A 22331-nucleotide genomic window follows, 5' to 3' on the forward strand; every position below is an offset into this window, starting at 1 on the left:
CACATGGCGATTGGGCAGTCATAGCCAATCGAGCCTTTTGTCAAGACTCAAACGTCACCTGACGCTTGGGTTTGCCCCTCGCATTGGAGCTGCCCAAGCGCTAGGTGGTGCTGGGGTCTGCCTCGTGCAGTGGAGCCGCCCAAGCGCCAGGTGCCCGCTCCCCATGGCCTGCAATCCCACCAAAACTTGTGTTGACCATTTTCTTTCCAACCAACTCTTCAATGTCAAATGCACTCCAGCACAAAAATAACCTCATTCCCTTTTTTGTTGCCCTTGCAAATCTTTATATCAAAAGTTGGGTTGTTATTACACTGCTTTAATTCATAGTATTTTATGTCCATGTAAACTGTAATAAGAGCACTAGCCTTTTTATTATATTTTGTAATTGTAATTTTATTATATGAAAATGATATTATTTTTATTTTTTATAAAATAAAAAAATAGAGCCTCCCTCCCGGACTTGCCTGAGTTTAAAAAGTTAAAAACTGTGAAGACCCAGCTATTATTATTATTATTATACACGTCTACGGCAGCTACACAGAACAGAAAAAATTCCCCTCTTCCCCTCTTTCTTGTCTTCACTTCTACGGTTCTACCTTCAGTTACCAATCTGCTTCTGCTGTTCTTCTTCTTCATATTCCACTACTACCGAGCAGTGACCTTCAATTTAAGCTTGGATTGCGTTTAATTTCTGGCAAGTTAACTTCTCCTGTCTTCTTCTCTCCACAGGTTTCGAAACACTGTTTTACTCATTGATTTTTAGGTTTTCTGTTGAAGGCCTAAAGCCTTATTTTACTGATGATCTGATACTATTTGGTCCATGGAATCTCTACATTTCGTTTTTTCTCTATTGAATTGAGTGACATGAGGAAGTTTAGGGTTTTGGTTTAATGACAGGTTCACAAAATTTAGGGTTTTGGTTTAAAAACATTTCTTATGTTTAGATTAAAAAAATAAGCAATCCAGTAGTTTCTGTGTGTGGAAAACATTTTTATATATATATATATATGTATATGTAATTTGACTGAATGACAGCCATGACCATGTATCTAGTTCTGTTGGCATCCTTGGTTACTGTTTTGTTAGTTAAGAGAATTGTTGTAGGCATGGATTTAGCCAAATAATTTCCAAAAACCTTAATCTGTGGCCATGATAGTCCCACATTATCACTTGATTACAAATTGGAATTGTTAATTTACTAGCAAAATCAAGTATCTATGTTGCAAGTTAACGCGTAGATGCATGAGTAGGCTATATTACAACAACTAAATTGCGTTGATAAAAAAAGAAAAAAAATCCCATAGAATGGTTGCTCAAATTTTTATCTAGTGCATGTGGAACTTTTCTTTTAATTACAACAACTTTTGTATTAAATTAGATTCATTGAAGGAAAAAAAAGTCTTGAAGAGAGTTGTGATGAGATGAGGGAAGACAAAAGCACATTCCATCAGTCGAGGCTTGTGATTTGACACGAGACTCTATGCTTGAAACTTGCCCTCTTGTAGTGTTGTTGCTATATGAAAAGCAAAGCAAATCTAGCAACTTATATAGCATTAGAACATATTCTAACTTCTTTTTGCGTAACAATCTAATCAATTGTGATAATTTCAAATTTTCATTTATTTTTCCTATTTTTTTAAAGTGTTGAAAATTATTTTTTTAAAAATTTGGGTGGGGTATTTGAATATTTAGGTATTAGAGCTACAATAGTCACTAGCCTTTAATTCTTGTTTTTTTCCTTGGCATTAAAGGGTGCCTAAACCCAACAATGAAGAATGTAAAGAACTCAAAGTATACAAACCAGCTTGAACCACTTTCCGGTTCAGTTCTAAATGTAAAAAAAAAGTCTGATTTTTTTTATCCTCAGATGAAGTTGAACTTAGTGCTTTTCTGTTCTATTCATATATAATAATTTTTTTTGTTTTGATTTTTCTAGTTTTTCTTAGAGTGACAATGGGCGATGATAATCTGAAGACATGGGTATCAGATAAGCTAATGTCATTGCTTGGATATTCACAGGCAACTGTGGTTCAGTACATTATTGGAATTTGTGAGTTTGAATTTAGTGGTTTTTTGTTCAATTCATAGTGTGTAACTATTTCTCTTTTGATTTTTCTACTTTATAATTTCTCTCGCTCCCTCTGTATTTTTTTTAGCTAAACAAGCTAGTTCTTCAGCTGATGTGCTTAGTAAACTTGAGGCTTTTGGGTTTCCATCATCGACCGAAACCCAATCTTTTGCTCTAGAAATCTTTGCTAAAGTTCCCCGTAAAGCATCTGGTGGTTTAAATGTGAGTTTTTCCCTGTTTCTTTTTAATTTGGGAATTATGATTATTCTCTGTTATAGTTGGCCGCTTTTTTGGTTTGCTTGCCATTATTCTGTTTGTTAAATGAATAAGGCTTTTGATTTCTGTTGCCCTAGCTTTATCAAAAACAAGAAAGGGAGGCTGCTGTGTTGGCAAGGAAGCAGAAGACTTATCAACTTTTGGATGCTGATGACGATGACGAGGATGATGATGCTGGTGGTATTGATAATAAGTCTTTGATTGCCACTACATCTGATAGGCACAAGAAACGGTTTAGGAAGAAGATTGAGAGTGAAGAGGATGAAGACGATGAGGTAGAGTGTATATATTCTTACTGCCAGAACTCTTTTTTTTTGTTCATTACGGTAAGCTGCTTGTCAATGTCAGTTCTGATGGCATTTTTTTTGTTTTGACCAAATGCAATGCTGCAGGTGGTCAAACAAGTGGAAGAAGCAAGACAGGTTAAAAGACGGACTTCCTCATATGAAGAAGATGATGATGATGATTCTGAGGTATGCCTTTGTTGTTCAAATGCCTTGCATTAATCTGATCCCTTTCCTCGTAATTTATTTTCTTGCTATTTAGTAAAGAGATTCTTATCAAGCATTGCTGGGGTGTTGCTTACCTTGATTATTATAGATTTTACTAATAGTTCATAAACCTGTTGTAAAATGATTTATTCACAGTATTTTGCTTAGCTCACTGGTTTTTTTTAGCAGTTTTTACTATTTGAGTTTAAATATGGCTTGTATATCTTGTGTTGTGTGTAGGCGGAGCGAGAGAGACTGCGTGATCAGAGAGAGAGGGAACAATTAGAGAGAAATATTAGAGAACGTGATGCTGCAGGGACTCGTAAGGTACACATCTGCATCTAATGATCTATCTTGCTGTCTTGCTAATTGATGCTGTTGCTTTTGGGATCTGTTATGATCTTTTATTTTATTTCTGTGCTCTGCCATTGTTTGAAGTATGACACCTTCTGAAGCTAATGCATGCTCTTGCAAGGTCAATTTTTTAGTATTGAATGTAAATCTCACAAATATGTTCTTGCAAACATTTACGGTGCATGTTTCTTACTGACGGTCTTGTCTGGTCTTATTATAACAGCTAACAGAGCCAAAGTTGAAAAAGAAGGACGAAGGTATAAACTCTCGAGTGCTTATGTTTACATACCCACATGCATAAAAGTTCTCTAACAATGCTTTTTTTTCATGGCATCTCATCTTGCTTATCATGCAACAGAAGAGGCAGTTCGAAGATCAAATGCTTTGGAGAAAAATGAGCTTGACACTTTGAGGTTCGTATTTGATTATCTGCTGCTCCTTGTTTAATGACAGGGTAGCGTTGCTGATCATTCTTCTTCCTTGGCATTGATTCAGAAAGGTGTCACGACAAGAATATCTAAAGAAAAGGGAACAAAAGAAACTGGAAGAAATAAGGTATTGCATAATCACACATGGGATATTGCTATCACCTTGCTTTAGCTGTCTTGCTTACTGGTGTTTTTAGCCTTAATAACATGATAACCTTGCTTATGATAGACACTGTTAAATAATCTTGAACTTCAGGCTGAATATCATAAATTGCATATAATATCTACTTATATGTTTTTCTTCTCTTTCCCTGTTTTTTCTTCAATTATCCATATCCTTTTCAGAGATGACATTGAGGATGAACAATACCTCTTTGATGGTGTGAAGCTCACGGAAGTTGAATATCGTGATCTAAGGTAATAAATCCAATTCATTGTCTGCGATGTATCCATACTCTTTCACAAAATTTCCTCCTTTATCTTCACCTGCAAAATTGTTTATACCCATATGATAAAAACAGTAACAGGTTATTAATTGGTCATTGCGATAGCAACTGTTCTAGAGTGCGTGTTCTAGATATTGAAGACAAATACCACATGCAATACTTTTCAACTTGTTTGCTGATCACAAAGCCCTTTGATTCTGAGTGTATCGTGTATCTCTTCATGTTAGTGGTTTGTGGACTAGATATTGCTGTTAGCTGCTAGTGTAGCCAAACAGTGGTCTTACGTAATTGTTTAGTCGTGCTATGGCTTTATATAATTGGTACCCCTTGTCACCTTAGTTGAATATCTCTTTTGGGTGGCTCTTTTATGCCTTCACTAATGTGGCCATGGTGCAAAAAATAATGTGGTACAATGACTTGGACTGCTTCATATCTTTTTATTTTGGTTCAAGTCATGTCTTATGAGGATTGTGGTCCTTTTGTTTTGTACTTGGACATCTGGAGAACATACTTAAACTTGTAGCCATCAAGTTATTTCTCTAGTTTCTAGGTAAAATAATACAATCTTTCATATGCATTTTGTACTATTTGCTCAAAGCTGCCCCAAGCTCAAAATATCATTCTCCTATAATGGCGTCTGGACATATTTTTATACTCGGTAATGTTGGGTAGTTCAGTTACCAGATATTGACTACTATTAAGCACTATGAATGCTTTATTTTAACAGATACAAGAAGGAAATTTATGAGCTTGTGAAAAAGAGGTCAGAGGACGTTGAGGACACGAATGAGGTAATTCACCATTTTTTGATGGTTCTATTTAATTTTGTTATCTTGATTGAGTTATTTTATGTTGCGGTAATTATTTCAGAAGACGATTCTTAGCTCTTTTGCATTTTCCTTGCATAATTATATACTTGAATTTAGATCGGGCTTTTAGTTTTTATGTAGTATTTTCACTCATATTTGTGATTATTAAATATTATCAGTTTGCAGCCTTAGGAGTTCTACTTTGTACAGTTTTGGTGTGCATGGGTGTACCCTTTCTTGTGTTCCTGACAATGTAATTTATACATATACAACAAAATACTTCAATCCTAAACTAGTTGGGGTCAGCTAGATGGATCCTTTCGCGTCATTTCACACAGTCATATGCCAAATCTACCCAATGCAATGTATATATCAAAAAAATTATTCTACTCGTAACCACTCCAATATAACCTTCATGTTTTTCTCAAGTTACTGGTGTTCTCATGGGACAATCTGGAACTTGTATGATAATAAAATCTTGGAGTTCTCTCTCACATGTATATAAGTGTTCACACATGGAAGCACTCATGCACGCCCTTGCCCACTCTGCCCCCACTGATGCTAATAAAATGTCATATTTTTTAGACTTGTTTCATTAATGGTGTAGTTGTCATAATTTTTAATTAGTTATATTAATGAGTAGTGAACATATTGTTAAATAGTAACGCACTTCCCCTTGCATTGACAAAGGTGGTTGGATTCTTCCATTCCTCTATTCTGACACGTAGTGGTCAATATTCTGTTGGCATTCCCAAGTAGACATGTTTCAGATGCTCTTGAAATAAACTCTAGTGTGCTTACTTATTTAGGATACTTTCTACAAGGTATGCTCAATCAGAGCTTGTACTTTTGCACTACACTATGTTCAAAAGTGGAAAGATGTAACAATTTCCTTTGTTTAGGTATTCAAACGAGGAGAGAAGTGAAGGGAGGGGATCAGAAAATTTAGTTGTAACTTCTTTCCAGATCCAGCTTTTAGTTTCTCTCTAGAAGTAGAGAGATAGATGAGAAGTTTTTGATTTTGCAATTTGATTTTTGAATTTAATCACATATGGAATCACTTGTTTACACTATTGTTAAACCTTTAAATTCCCTTCTCATCATATTGTCCTCTTTAAGGTATTCAAATTCAAATTGGCTGAGACTTTAGAAGGCAAATTCATTCTACATTTCTTTCTCTGTGACACCTGAAATTGCTGGAGACCTTCTAAGCAGTTTTCATGACAAAAAAGAAAAACGATCTAAAAGATGCATGCCATCTATAAGCTGTTTGTATACATTTTTTTTTCTAGTCACTATATGTCATTGTTGCTTGCTAACTCTTGATGTGCCATCCAACATTCTTTCTGGAGTGCAGTACAGGATGCCAGAAGCATATGATGAAGAAGGAGGCGTTAATCAGGAGAAGAGATTTTCTGTGGCCTTGCAGCGTTACAGGTCAGTTTGAAAGGAAGCATCTGGTGATTGAAATCACCAAACTTGTTCTGCAGAACATGAACCACATTTTGTTAGAAATGGAAAATTTTAGTATTCACAAGTAGCATATTTTGCTTTAGACTGGAGTGGTTTGTTCTGACGTTAAACCATTTCATACTGTTTGTTTGCTGTAGGGATGGCAGCGCTGGAGATAAAATGAACCCATTTGCTGAACAGGAAGCTTGGGAAGATCATCAAATTCGTAATGGAATATTACATAAAATTACATTCAACCAAACACATCATGTTTTACTCTCCAAATTCCATTCATTTCTTTGGATGTACTGATATTCTTCACTCACCATTTTGCAGAAAAAGCAACATTGAAATATGGTTCTAAAAATAAAAAGCAAATATCTGATGATTATCAGTAAGTTAAAACATCACTTCACCATTACAATATCGATAAAATTTCCATGCCAATGTTTTTATTTTGTCTTGTTTTAATTTCTAATCAGACATCTCCATATCTCATTTTGGTTTCTTATTTGTTTTCCTCTTTTAAGTTAAATAAATTTATATGGAGGTATTTTGATGCTTTGCTTGTTTCATGAACTTGCAGTTAATTAGTATTTTTAAATGTGTTTAGGTTTGTGTTTGAGGACCAGATTGAGTTTATCAAGGCAACGGTTGTGGAGGGTGACAAGGTATATCTTATTTTTCCTTTTCTTTTAAATCTCAAGTGATCATTCAATTTTCTGCTGCAATTCTCTTATCCTCGCTTTTTTTTTTTGGCATGCAGTTTGATGATGAGCTGGCCACTGAGTCACTTGATGAGTCCAATGCAAAATCAGCTTTAGAGAAGCTTCAGGTGTGCTGAAGCAAGATCTTTAATTACCGCACCTAAATACCATGGTTTACAAGTGACAACAGATTGATAGGTTAATAAGGGGAAATAGGTTATAGGTGGGGATTTGGATATGTTTAGCTTAAGGCTGTGCTTGAGAGAAGTAAATAAACAAGGAACTAAGGATAAAGTAGTTTAAAAAAAAGGAAGAAATCAAACCTAGCATCCCACCGGGGTTTCTAGAAATCACTCCTAGGAATTCTTAAGCATCACACCTAAGATAAGAACATCACGCACCTAACCTTGAAGGCAGAAAATCTCAATTTCATTCACTCAAAAACCCATCCTTGCAATGTAGGGGTTGCAACCAATATTTTTAGGCTAATAAGGAGGTGCCTTAAGTAGGTGCACCATAACTGGTGCTGGTTGACAGGTTTGTTAATGCTGAAGAAGTTGACCGGTCAACTTTCAAAAATCACAAAATTACCCCTGACAAACAAAAATTACAAACTGCCCCTCTCAGTTAGAACCCCCAACATATGCTATATTAAATAGTAAAACAGTCTAGGTTAGCTCCAATTATGGCAAGCCAATGGACATGCTTGTAGCGTTTTCCCCCTACGATAAACTTTCCAGGTGCTATTTGCTCATGTGTTGTATTTTCGAATTTTTTTTTGGCTAATGGGGTCTGCTTCCTTTCTTCTTCTTCTTCATCTTCTTCTTCTTCTTTGGAAGTAATTCTGCTACTAAAAACAAAGGACATTTTGAGGTTGGTGAATAAATTTATTGAATAGTATAACTATGTGTAATACCATCTCAGCAGGAAAGCTATGGTAGCAATGTGCCAAGTGATGAAACTGATGATAGAAATTGGTCTTAATTGATTGGGTTGAAAAAGTTTTGATTGGAATATATGGAATTTCAGTATTGTAGTTCACTTGAATTTATTTATAAAGGAAACTGCAATCACATATATAGGTAATTTATTTTTCAAGTTCAAGTCATGAAAATAAGAACAAGATTGTACATTTCCTTGATTAGAGTTTTGGCTCTTATTATTCCCATTCCCATATGATTCTTGCACTCCCTGTTGTATGTCAGATCTTTTTCCCAAAAAGTTTCTTCCCTTGCTTTAAAAATCTTGTTCCTATATGATGAGATTTGATTTGCAAATCATAATCAAGTTTATGATTTGATTAATCTGATGTTTCGAATTGTAATTTGCAATCACAATGAAACTAATACTAACAATCCTCAGAGGAATGAAATAAGGAATGTGGACAAAGCATTAAAATAGCTCCCAGAAAGGAAAGCTTCAATGAATATGAGTCAGGCTGTCATGATCATTTTGCAATGCATAAAAGACCATTTATTGTTTTGTAAATGCATGATCTGATGTGTTTTCTTTTCTCACTCGACATTGCAGTCTTCTAGGATTTTCTGAGTAACAAACTCCTGCAGTGGTTGTGGGAACATTTGCATGTCTAGTAGTCTACCAGAAAACATGTGATTTACTGTTATGCTGTTAACTATCACCTGCATTTTTTATTCTTTCAGGAAGATAGAAAAACCTTGCCTATCTATCCATATCGAGATGAATTGCTCAAAGCTATCAATGATCATCAGGTATTTTCTTGCAACATTTAATGCTTTTGCTAATTGGTCCCTACTTGTCGCTGATGGTTATTTTTTGCTCATATGTAAACTATAGTTTTTGTTACATGAACTTGCCTCATTCCCTAGAGTTCCACTTGTTCTGAAATGAGATCATGTGGGCTAAGTTGTGTTTCATGCTATCAAGAATGGCTGCCTGTTTCCCTGTGTCCATTAATGAAAGTAGGATAAGAAAAATGGCAAAAGGTTAAAGTACTATTGGAACGATATTGTTTGCCTGATTTGGCATTATTGGAGTTTACACCTTTTTGGGACAGGTTTTTAGCTGTAAAGATAATTGCCTGAGGTCAGAAGACCAAGAAATCATAGTAAAACAAAGTTCTGGCTCAGCAGCAACAGCTGACATATTCGACCCTGTTTTGAACCATAGCTAGGAAAGGTTGGTTAGGGTAGGAAAGAAAGCAATTTTTCCTGTATCTTTGAAGTTTGGATACAATTTCTTTGTTTTGAAAAGCTTAAAAAATATGATTTCGATATGTATTTTCTAATTGCTACATTACACTGATTTTTATTTATCACAAGAGGCCTATTCTTGTATTTCTTTTTTCCATCCTAAAGCGTCATATATATTTTCTTGTGATTGGAGGGAAAAAATAATTAAGAGTGGCAAAGTTACTAGAACACGGTCATAAAAAACCTTTAATGAAAGAACACTTTCAAAGAATTGCACACTACCATTGCATGCTACCAAAACCACTCAGATTTTGGATTAGGCCTAGTTTGCTAGGGTAGATATTATTTGGTTATTTTTTCTCTAGTATTTTCCTCTCAAGTGAAGTCTTTCTTGCTTTTCATTGATGGTAGTAATCTCTCGTCTTAGCAAAAGGGGAAAGGTGTTTTACTTGAGCTATCCATACTAACAAAGAGAGGCAGCTCTTGTCTCTCAAAAGGCTCTTATTACACTCCTCCTGCCCTAGCCAAAAAATTGTAAGAGGTAGAAAGACAAGAATTTTACTCTTATTTTGTTTACACTGTACACCTCACAAAGCCTTCACAACTTCGACGAACCTTGCATCCCAAACAGATCCCCGCTATAGAGAAGACATCCACATCAATTTTGTGCTCGAAATGAAATGAACAAGCAAGCAACGAATTGATTCAAAAGCATTCTTACAGAGTAATCAACAATTGGCCAAGATAATTGTAAACCCCTAGTCAAAAATAGATAAATCTGGGTTAAATAAATAGGGTAAATAGATAAATCTGGGTTAAATAGGGTAACTATTAATTGAAAAATGATAAATTAGGGAGAAAATCTTATGAATTGGGATGAACATTTCCGAGAGATTAATTTAAAATTTATAGAAGCTAAAGTAATAAAATAGCATGCGAAATATTAGTTAATGATAAATCGTGAAAACTCCCTGACCAGGTAAAAATAATGATTTGAAGGAGGAAATTTTGTAAATTGGGTGATATTATGTGTAAAGTAGAAGGAAATGTCAAATAAATCAATGCATGACCCTTTGCGCGAGAAACGTTGAATTTCAGTATAATCCCTGCGCACAATCGCACTATTGGGACTAAAAGTGGTAAGAAACTTGGAGAAAAATTTTATGGTAATTATGAATAGGGCAAATTTTAACCCCAGGTAAAACATTATGTCTTAAGACCCCACGTAAAATTTTAGCCTGATCCAACAGTCGTATTAGGAGATATGTTCAATATTGTAAAACCGGACAGTTGAAAATTTGTCGCCAAAAATCTGAATTTCACATACCATATAATTTACTTAAATCATCTTGGGTCTTAGACTAATTCTTTGGAGATCCCTATTCATAATTATCATAAATTTTTTCTCCGAGTTTCTTACCACTTTTAGTCCCAATAGCGCAATAAGTAAATTATATGGTATGTGAAATTCAGATTTTTGGCGTCAAATTTTCAACTGTCCGGTTTTACAATATTGAACATATCTCCTAATACGACTGTTGGATTGGACTAAAATTTTATGTGGGGTCTTAAGACATAATGTTTTACCTTGGGTTAAAATTTGCCCTATTCATAATTACCATAAATTTTTTCTCCGAGTTTCTTACCACTTTTAGTCCCAATAGCGCAATTGTACGCGGGGATTAACATTATACTCAGACATGATGATTAGAAATGTAAAAGTTACATGGAAATTTCAGGTCGTTACAATAATCCCTTGATAAGTGCATTTGTCTTCCTAGTAGCTTCTAAGAAGACATGCACATCAATTTTGTGCTTGAAATGAAATGAATAAGCAAGCAGCAAACTGATTCCAAAGCACTCATACAGCTTAATCAGCAACTGGCCAAGATAATCACCTGGGAAGTGCATTTGACTTCCTAGTAGCTTACCATTTGAAAGTTGCTTCTAGCAGCGACCAAGACTTTCCTCAATAGGAAGAAAATGCACTTCTCGGGGATTCGCTTGACCATGTCTTTCCTAACTAGTATTGGATCAAATGACTTAAAATTAAAGCATCTCTCTTTGGACCTCAAAATTCTTTCCCGTCCCCTCTATCCAGTAGTTTAAGCATATAAATGCTTTCATCTAATTGCTGAACAGTGTTCAGTCATACGATTTATAATGTCTTATTAGATGGGGCATCTCCAGCCACTGTGCTTGAGTCTGTGACATGGCATTTACTTACTACTTGCATGTGCATGAGTGGATGTAGACGCTCAATTCATGTTTTTTTAATAATATTTATAATCTCTTTTGCAGGTTATTATCATAGTGGGAGAAACTGGTTCAGGGAAGACCACACAGATACCACAGTATCTTCATGAAGCTGGTTACACCAAGCATGGGAAGGTATAATCTTGTTCCTTCATATGCATTTGCCATTGTAGATGCTAATTGTCATTTTTCTATTGTTCCAGTTGTTACCCTCTAGTAAATTATTACTTGTCAAAAATTCGAGTAGCATTTTCTTGTCATATTTTCAGTACAAATGGACATGCATGCAAAATTTTCTTGTTACAGTATTGGGTTTTTGGGAATCAACAACTGATGCAATTATTGCAACTTGCTCTGTTATTATGTTGATATTCTTTATGTGGTATAATTTTCAATTATTTGCATAAAGTTGTTGTTAAATTCCATAATTTCTTGTTTTAACTGAATCTTAACTCTAGTGATTTAAGAAGAGAGTCAAAACAGGAATGACCTTGAACACCAGTGTAACATGCATTTGTATTTACACACAACTAGACATGCCTTTAACACTGATTCTTTTAGATAACTGATATAACATTGAAACAACAATTAGTGTGCCACCAATAGGGCAATGGCCCAGTACATTGGATGCGTGCATCCCTACTCCCATAGGGTCCTTTATGATCCAAGCAAAATGATTGGGAATGGCCCTAGTTTTGTTCCTTATATATATTTATCTCGAAAGTCAATTGTGCCTTGTGTTCTTAATGTTGACAATTACATCCAAAGAAACTATTGGGACTGGGTGATGTTGTGGTGTTTTTATTGTTCCTTAATTCTACTTGACAATGACTTGCAACATGGAAAATGATGTGCTAAGATAGGCAAAATTAAAAGTGTGCCAGATTACTATAAGAGATAACCAAAGCTTTTGCCTAAATGATTTGAGAAAGCTGGTGTCAACATGTTTGACACTTTCGTGAATATCAACTTCTTTTTGTTGCTTCTTACAGGTTGGTTGTACACAGCCAAGGCGAGTTGCTGCCATGAGTGTTGCTGCTAGAGTTTCTCAAGAAATGGGTGTGAAACTTGGGCATGAGGTGTGTGGCATCTGTTAGTACTCCCTGTCTCTTTTTTTTTACTCATGTTTTTGTTTATTTTACCGAGTGTAGGTTTATATGTGCTCTCACATCATGCACTGTATGATGTTATATTCACTGTCACTTGGATTGCTGTTGGTAGAATTGGGCTCACATGCTTATACATTTTAGGATTGAAGAATTTATGCTACACTAACCCTCAGACATGTGCAATATGCATGGTCTGTTGTACCTTTTAACATCCTAATCTTTAGGGTCTTTTACTAAACTAAAACAGTATGGTAAAAGTTTTGAGAATATAGCATAGGATAGAAAAGTTTTGGGAAAGTAGCACACTTTCACATAACCGTTAATGCGAATCGCGGTTTTATTAATGAAATGCTACTAGGAATAGCAGTTCTGTTGCATTCCCTGCTAATGTTCCATGCCCGAAGGGGCTTGGTGTTGATGGAGTGATAACATTGAAAGAACCATATGAGACTTTGATACCAATTATTTATACCATGTAAGTGCTTTCATTCTCATACTTCCAAGAGGAAGGTGCGACCATTTTCCAATACTTCCAAGAGGAAGGTACTGCCATATTCCAATCACATTTAGAAACATCTGAATTTGAGAAGTTTCAACCTCTGGTCTCAGTGAAAGTTTAGTGTGTTTTTTTTTTTAAAACAAAACCTTATACAGGTATTACTGCTCCTATAATTGCATATTTAGCTGCTTCATAAATGGTGCTTCATTTTCACAGCATACATCCTAATGGAAGAGAGAGATCAAATCATATTCATTTCAAGAAGTCCTTTAAGTCAAACTAAGTTCTATTACTTGTTATTCCACAAAGATGGGGCCAGGGTGTAGTGCCTTTTTTCTTTTTTTAATCTCAAAGCACCACATTGGATTGCTAGACTGCACATAAAACTCAATCCTTGAAAATGATAAAGGCTTATGATGGCTGCTTCAAAAGCTATAAAAATGGCAGTACCAGCTGAAGTGGGGGGAGCTCTAGCTGCGTCATATGGTGTGTCTACTCTAATCACTTTCGGCAATGTATCAACAATGAATGTCCTAGTTACGCTCATGTGTGCATGCGTATGTGTTATCTTTATCAACACTCGCCGACTCTTCTATCTTATTCAATTCTTTCTGTTACGTGTTCTAGTTACAGTCATCATACTAAACCTTGCTGTGCATTCCCTCAATAGCTTTTTGAGCTTCCTCCTCAGTCTCTCAACGAATGATATTAAAACCGTTATTCAAAATAATGGTTTTGATTAAAATCATGATTCAGAATAGCGGCTGTGTTAAAACCATGATTCTAAATAACGGTTTTGTTTAAAACCGTGATTCAAAATAACAGTTGTGTTAAACTATGCTATTTTCCCAATATTAAACGGTGTCATTCCTCAAAAATTTTATCCTAAATGTGTTATTTTTCAAAAAAGTTCTAATTTTTAATATATGAATGATAATGAAAAAAGAATTTGATTAACATATAATATCAATTTCCTAAGTTCTTCCTGTATATGCAAATAAATTCTTTGAACCCAACTACAGAGTCTTAGAAATATTTAAACGGATGAAGAAAAGGATTACAAATACAAATTAAAGTTCTGTGCCTTTTAAGTGGTCAAATATATTGGATTTATGGTTGATTTGGAAAGGGAGGTACATATTATGTAACCCATGGATTTTTTTGTTTGGGTAAATATGACATAGGAAGAAAAGGCAAAAAGATTGCAAATGCAGTCAAAGGCTGGCTATCTGAATTATATTTCTATAAAAGAATGAAGTCTTTTATATCAAATACCAAAACATCTTTGTTACAGCTGTGGCAGCCCTTAAATACTAAGCAAAACCCTAAATAAAAGAAATTCTATCCCTTCAAAATAACTAAATCTCAGCCGTCAAACTAACATGATAACTAATACATAAATGAACTAGTAAAGGAAAAACTGTAATTATGTGGAAGATGCTAAGTGCACTAAAATACCATGCTACAATAACTTATCGAAATTAAACTACTATATAGGATCTGCTCCTATATCAAAATGACTTAAATTTAAATCATGCAGTTGGCTTTGAAGGCACGTTGCAATAATCATTGGTTGGACATTAAATAAAAACACAGAATGTTCACGAACAAATTAAAAGAGAGTGACTTGTTTTTGTGAAATCTAGCTATTATTATGGCTTAAGATGTGCTCATATTATTATTTGAGATTCTTTATTATCACAGACTTAATAGGACTCGAAACTCCTAGCATTTAAGACAAGGAAAGCTTCATTTGTGGAAGTATGTTAGAAATGGTAATAACCTACTATTAAATAACATTTAACCGTAAATGGTTTTCATTTTATCTTCAGGTTGGCTACTCCATTCGTTTTGAAGATTGCACTTCAGATAAGACTGTTTTGAAATATATGACTGATGGAATGCTCTTGCGTGAATTTCTTGGCGAACCAGATCTGGCAGGCTACAGGTGAGCTATGTCTCATTGCCTTATTTGTGGTTTTGATTTGGTCGGTTCCACTGGCTTACTAAAGCTTTTTTTATTTCATTTCAAATTAGTGTTGTGATGGTGGATGAGGCACATGAAAGAACTTTGTCAACTGACATACTGTTTGGATTGGTAAAGGCAAGTAGATTCTTTCAACTTCATAGCTATAATTCATTTTTATATATTTATAGATGTATAAAACCATGACTATATGTATATTCTACCTGATAGAAAGAAGGTACAGATTCTTTTGCTCATTCAATACATTAATGCATAATTTATTTCATTGCCAGTAATCCGTGAATATATTGTAGCAATGTCAGATCTGTAGGAACAGTATCACCACATTAAGATTACATCTGTAGGAACAATTTTACCAACGTTAGGATTACTTATTTTTGTACATGTACCGGTTAGACGCTTGATCATTACCTGATTGTTCAACCATCCATGTTTCTATGTGATAGGATATAGCCCGTTTTCGACCAGATTTAAAGTTGCTTATTTCAAGTGCAACACTTGATGCTGAGAAATTTAGTGATTACTTTGATTCTGCTCCAATTTTCAAAATTCCTGGGAGGAGGTTTCCTGTCGAGATACACTATACAAAAGCCCCAGAAGCTGATTACTTAGATGCAGCTGTTGTAACTGTACTTCAAATCCATGTGACACAGCCGCCTGGAGATATTTTAATATTTCTCACTGGTCAGGAGGAAATAGAGACAGCTGAGGAGATTATGAGGCATAGGACAAGGGGTTTGGGTACAAAAATTGCGGAACTTATTATTTGCCCTATATATGCTAACTTACCCACAGAGCTCCAAGCTAAAATATTTGAGCCCACTCCTGAAGGAGCACGGAAGGTAGTTCTCGCAACAAATATTGCAGAAACATCCTTAACAATTGATGGGATCAAGTATGTCATAGATCCAGGTTTTTGCAAGATGAAATCATACAACCCTAGGACTGGGATGGAATCTTTGCTGGTCACACCCATTTCAAAAGCATCAGCAATGCAGCGTGCTGGCCGGTCTGGACGAACTGGTCCAGGAAAGTGTTTTCGGTTGTATACTGCTTACAATTATCTTCATGACCTGGAAGATAATACAATACCAGAAATACAAAGAACTAATCTGGCCAATGTTGTGCTCACTTTGAAGAGTCTTGGAATCCATGACCTAATAAATTTTGATTTTATGGATCCTCCACCTTCAGAGGCATTACTTAAGGCTCTGGAACTGCTCTTTGCACTGAGTGCACTAAATAAACTTGGTGAGTTGACTAAAGTTGGTAGAAGAATGGCTGAGTTCCCCCTTGATCCCATGCTGTCTAAAATGATTGTTGCTTCTGACAAGTGCAAATGCTCAGATGAGATAATTTCTATTGCTGCCATGCTTTCTGTTGGAAATTCAATCTTCTATCGTCCAAAGGACAAACAAGTTCATGCTGACAATGCCAGAATGAATTTCCACACTGGAAATGTGGGGGACCATATTGCTCTTCTCAAGGTTAGTTACATATGTAACACGCCAGGAATGGATTCAAATGCATATAATTATATGTATACATGCATATGCACACACCTGGTCTCCTGCAATTACATGCTGTACTAATATAGGCACAGTGGTTTGTACATCTCACACTTATTTATGCATGTACACTTGGTAGAGATGCTTATCAATCTCAATCACTCTCTCCCCCGCCCCCTTTCTCCCTGTTTGTTATTCATTTGTTAGTTAAAACAAGGTTGCTTGGGAAATTAAAAAGCAGAAGGCTAATTTTCATCAGAAGGTAAAAAAGAAAAGAAGCAAAAGACTAGTAGGTTCAATCAAAAAATTTAGTGGCTAATGGTTCATCTTTTGAATTCTTTCTTAAGAAAGTATTTTATTTTGTACTCTTCAAAATACCATTTCAAATATGAAATATACATTTATTGTTAATTGTCCTACCTTTTGGAAGAGAACTTATGAGACCGAGCTTGATTTCTTCTTCTTTTTTTTCTTTTCCTAGTAAATTCTTCAACTCTTGTTGTATACTTTTCGTCGCTGTTAACTCACAGTTCTCCAAAACAAATACCATATGATGCAAAATGTGAATGAGATCTTCATCACACATCAAACCCCCCCCCCCCCCCCCAAAGGTACACGAGTTGAAGAATTCTAAAATTTTAAAGGTTTAGATCTATGAGTTCCCTTAAAAAAAAGTAAAAGTACACATGGAATATAACTTTTTTAGATAAATAATTCAAATATGAACTTATTGGTCAATGAAAATGTTGATAGAATTTATTGGCCTTTTACTTCCTAAAACTGAACTTATTGGTAATTTTCCCAGTTTACTTTAGAGTGGATATGCAATATATTGCTCTGATTTTGATAGATTTTTATGTTACATTTTCAGAAATTATGATATGAATTGCATAATCATTGTGGTTTTCCCTTTTACTTTATGAACTACATTTCAATTACTCATTTTACTTGATTCAAGGTGTCCAGAATGGTTGCCTCACCATGTTTGTTGCTGATGTTTTTAGGTGTATAATTCTTGGAAGGAAACTAATTATTCGACACAATGGTGTTATGAAAATTATATTCAGGTATGGCTCAATATTTTAGAATCGCATATTGTCATCTAAATTCCTGATTCTTTGTGCTATGTTGCCCACTGTGAGTGTTCAAAATAGACATGAGTCCAAGTTTCGTGTTAATTGAAATTCCAACTGTTGAGGCCTCTGATCCATAAAATGGGTGCAGGGTGTAGGTTCCAAAATAGTCCTTTTTCTCCCCCTGTTCTGGATAAATAGTTCTTTGCATGCTGGTATATCAGCACACTTGAGCCCTTTTAGTAAAACCGAACATGGATTTTTTCAAGCAGCACAATGTGCACATGGCATCTGGAGATCTGACTTGAATTTCAAATAGATTGCTCCCATCGTAATTGAAAAACTAAATATAGCCTCCAAAGCCAATTCTCATAAAAGTCTGATCTCTGACCACTGCCAGCATGTGGCTTAAGTTATTCGTGGCAGTATAATGATAACTCTTATTTTAATTTTGATCCCCCCCCCCCCCCTCTCTCACACACACAACCTTTTATCACTTTAAACCTTTTAACTTGGCATAAAGAATTGTTTGTGAGTTTAGAACTAAGAAAATGCCTAGAACTCAGTAATGAACACTTCAACATGACGGCAGGAAGTTTGTTTGATTGATTATCCTCAGTAATGAACAATTTCTTCACTTGTTTAGTGTTGTGTGAATTTTGTTGACTTGGAAAGCCAAGCAGTTCTTCCAGCTGCATTGCTGTCGTTATAGATTTAGTTTATAATTTAAGCTCCACACTCTTGGTACCATAGACATGAAGATAATCTTCAATATTGTGTGGCCTCACCTCGGGATTATGACACTGATTGATGCTGGCCATCACAATATGAGTGGTTACAGACTTTTATTTTGTTCATTTTAATTACTCACGGTAGACTTGAAGTGTATATATTGTAAACTGCAAATTTGACAATATAGTTCATCTGACACTCAGCTTAGCCCTTCAATTTTCTTTTTAGCGATATTTGATCTGTAGCACCTTGTTACCCATGGTCGCCATGGTATCAGGTAAGGAGTATGAAGCGAGCCAGGGATGTACGAGACCAGTTGGAGGGCCTTTTGGAGAGGGTTGAAATTGAGCTATCATCCAACCCCAATGATTTAGATGCGATAAAGAAGTCCATAACTTCTGGTAAATTTACTAGCAATAACTATTACTATTTGTTTGGAGTCAAAATACTCATGTGATCTTCAGTATTTAATTCAACTCTAATTGTCCTTTCTAGGTTTTTTCCCCCATTCTGCTAGGCTACAGAAGAATGGATCCTACAAAACTGTGAAACATTCACAGACGGTTCACATTCATCCCAGCTCAGGGTTGTCGCAGGTGAGATGTGTTTTGGCTCTGTTGCATATTAGTGTGCAGCTTTTGTCTAGCTTTTAAAAGTAGAAGTGTTTGGTAAAGAGCTTGCTTTTTGAAAAGGCAAGCATTATTTCTCAGAAAAGCAGGTAAAAGATGCTTATGAGAGAACATCACCTTCTCCTGCTTCTATTATAATCAACTAAGAGGGGTGCTTTGCTTATAGGCACGCTAAACAGACCCTTTGCCATTAATGATTCTTTGTGATTGTCAAGGATGGCATATCAACATATTCAAAATAGATATTGTCCCTGGTTTTCTGTATTATACTTGAAATGAGTTTGAAGTTAACCGCCGTGGCTTTTTATTTTCTTAACCTCAGGATGACATCTTCCATTGAAAAGATTTGTATGCTATCTAGTTAGGGAATTTGCTATGGGTGATTCTGGTTTTTATCTGGTGTAGTTGCTGCAAATAATTTTGGAATGCTGATTTCCAAGAGCCAGATAGTTTGCATAAACAATAGGCATAAGCATATATAGACCAGGATGGTTGTTGAACCGAGACCAATTTTGGGATTAGGCATATAATGACTATGGAAACTGTTTATAAATCTCACAGATGTTGACATTTCTTTGTATCCAAATCTATCTGGATTTTAAGTTGTCCAAGGAACCTAAATGCTTGAGCTAAACTTTTGCACAACGTTAGAAGGCTTTAACCTGCGTGTTAAATAGGGAAATTTCCTCCTCATCAGTTGGGCATGTAGGCTATAAGTATACTTGTTATAGATTTTTTCCTTCAAGATAATATTGTTCCAATAAAAATTATATTGTGCATTAGTTTGTCCTGAAGTGTTTTTTTCTCTAATGCGCTCCACCATAAGCTTGTCCTGAAGTGTTTTTCTTCTCTAATGTGCTCCACCATACAAGCGTTTTCTTGGGTGGGGAAATTGACAAGGAGTAAAGTACATATCAGGCTGCATTTGTTCTTTCAACTCATACAAATCCCATTATCCAAGTAGTGTTTTCTTGTGTGTTTATATATTTTATTTATTTCAATTCAGGTGCTCCCAAGATGGGTTATATACCACGAGTTGGTTCTTACTACTAAGGAGTACATGAGGCAGGCAAGTTTTACTCATCTCAAACACACATTTCAGATATTACTCCCATCAACAAGGGCTTCACTTGGAAATTGGAATATGTTTTGGGTTATAGCTGAAATTTGGAACATGAATTGCAGGTAACGGAACTAAAGCCAGACTGGCTGGTAGAAATAGCTCCCCATTATTACCAGATGAAGGATGTTGAAGATCGTATGCTCTCTTTCTCCCTTTCTCTCTCTGTATATTTGCGTGCATGCGTGCGTGTATTATTGAAAGGTCTGAATATTATTGCTGTTCAAGCTTGCAACGAGGACACAACTTATAAGCCAATACCAGTTAAATATAAACAACATAGTATAAATAGCTTACCCTTGCTGGAAAGTGATTGCCTTTTGCATGTTATTGAATGGCCAGATTTGGCCAACAATGATTTGTCGTCTTGAGCGGGCTTGGATTGGAATTCTTGCTTCCATTTGAGAATTTAAAATGGGGACTCTTTCTGAATATCTTGTAGAGAGTAAGAACATGATGCATGCAAATTAGATGAAAAAAGCTTGTTCTACGTGCATGCATTTATCATTAGGACGGTTGAAATCTTGCTATTAGCTTTGCAATGATGGCAATCCACAATTGTTTTAATTTATCGTACCGAAGAAGTGCTTCCTTGTGATATGACATTGACCTACATTGTGTTGAGTGATATTTGGTTTTATGTTTGGCAGCGGGGTCGAAGAAAATGCCACGAGGGCAGGGACGAGCATCATCGCAGCAGCTGGGTTCATAAGAGATACGAAGAGTATACGGGAGCTTGCAGCTGGGTTCATAAGATATGAGGAGTATACGGGAGCTTGTCAGGGGCCCTAGAGTTATTTGTGGTCTAGGAATACAAGACGTAAATACAATTTTGCAGACAATTTGACATCGTATGTAGGGATAGTAATTCCATCCGAACCAATAGCACTGACCTGAAATTTGGATAGTTCCCATAATCAATGATTAATGAATATCTGACCCCTTACTCTGACCCGAGATTGTATAATGTATATATAGAACATTTATGGAGAAGGCAATTGCTTTCGTGCAAGTTATGAATTATGTCAATATTGTAATTAAAATACGGATTCAAATACAACACTTGTGATTTTGAATATCATGGATCATACAGGTCATCACAAAAACAAGAAGTTATATAAACCATACAAGTTCTTATTGAGATCAAATTGTTACATCTTGGATAAACTAATTAATCAATTCAACAAATTAATCTTTTTAGAAGGGGTGTTTGGGAGTGAGTATGCACTTGTATTTTTATTAAAATTTGAATTATTTTTAGTATTTTTGGATTGTTTAATGTACTAATATTAACAATAAATTTTAAAAGATAAAAAATATTATTTTAATAATTTTCTAAGTAAAAAACATTTTAAAAATCAATTGCTATCACATTCTTAAACATCTTTTAATCTCGTATAAATGTTGACTAATCTGACTAACATTGAACCTGGTAAAATGAAATGAACATGATAGTCTAAATCAACACTTCAAATATCCATAATAATTATACAAAAGGATTAAGAAAATGATGTAAATACCTGTAAAAAATTAAAAAATAATTATAATGCCTGTTACGACGTGCACAACAAAGCTATCTCTTGGAAGTTAAAGAGAGTTTTGGATCTAATCATAAAGTTATGATTATTAAGTTTCGGAGTTGCCACTTAGTATTATGATCACTAGAAAACCTAATGGTCTGCGAGAGTCCGGATAAAGGGACTTGTCGTGCAAGGGAAAGACACATTACCCCTAGTACACTTTACCTAAGGTAAGTTGCATTGTTTGTCAATTGCTTTTTCTAGGTCATGTTATCTATTAGTCTCATCTAAGACAAATCTTCTTTCATGAAAAAGTCCAAATCTTCTCATCTAAGATAAATTCTAACCGTTCTAGGTCCAAGAATTATCATGACATTTATTTCTTATTCCTAATGTTTTGGGTAACAAACTAGTTATTATGAGATTTTTGGTATTTTGACCAAAACTCAATGGATAATCATAAACCGGTTATGATATCCATTGTTGTATTTTTAAAACATGATAGAAATTGATTTTTATCTTTTTTAGAAAAATATGCATGAAAACAATTCCTAGGATATAAGAAAACAAGACTTATTTTTTTATATATAAATAAAATTCATTTTTGAAATTTTGGATTTTTCTATTTTTTATGGGAGAAAATCAAATATTTTAATATTGTGTCTTTATCTTACAATATAAGTCTCCGGTTTGATA

At 35.0% G+C, this 22331-nt stretch overlaps 1 protein-coding gene across 1 annotated transcript; it reads left to right on the forward strand.

Annotated features, from left to right (window-relative positions):
- The first annotated feature begins 502 nt into the window (after window positions 1-502).
- On the forward strand, window positions 503-21067 carry LOC133675988 (pre-mRNA-splicing factor ATP-dependent RNA helicase DEAH1-like). The gene is made up of 28 exons (XM_062097565.1): window positions 503-694; window positions 1937-2050; window positions 2157-2290; window positions 2422-2619; window positions 2737-2817; window positions 3076-3162; window positions 3413-3446; window positions 3548-3602; window positions 3685-3744; window positions 3963-4034; window positions 4791-4854; window positions 6230-6309; window positions 6483-6550; window positions 6661-6718; window positions 6938-6995; window positions 7091-7159; window positions 8693-8761; window positions 11504-11593; window positions 12451-12537; window positions 14899-15014; window positions 15104-15170; window positions 15500-16540; window positions 17566-17628; window positions 18644-18767; window positions 18862-18962; window positions 20002-20064; window positions 20181-20253; window positions 20766-21067. Exons 2-28 carry the CDS (start codon window positions 1954-1956, stop codon window positions 20825-20827), a joined length of 3171 nt encoding a protein of 1056 aa, XP_061953549.1. The 5' UTR covers window positions 503-694; window positions 1937-1953; the 3' UTR covers window positions 20828-21067.
- The last annotated feature ends 1264 nt before the right edge of the window (window positions 21068-22331 follow it).

This window comes from Populus nigra, chromosome 16 (genome assembly GCF_951802175.1).
Source record: "Populus nigra chromosome 16, ddPopNigr1.1, whole genome shotgun sequence".
NCBI classification, from domain to species: Eukaryota; Viridiplantae; Streptophyta; class Magnoliopsida; order Malpighiales; family Salicaceae; genus Populus; species Populus nigra.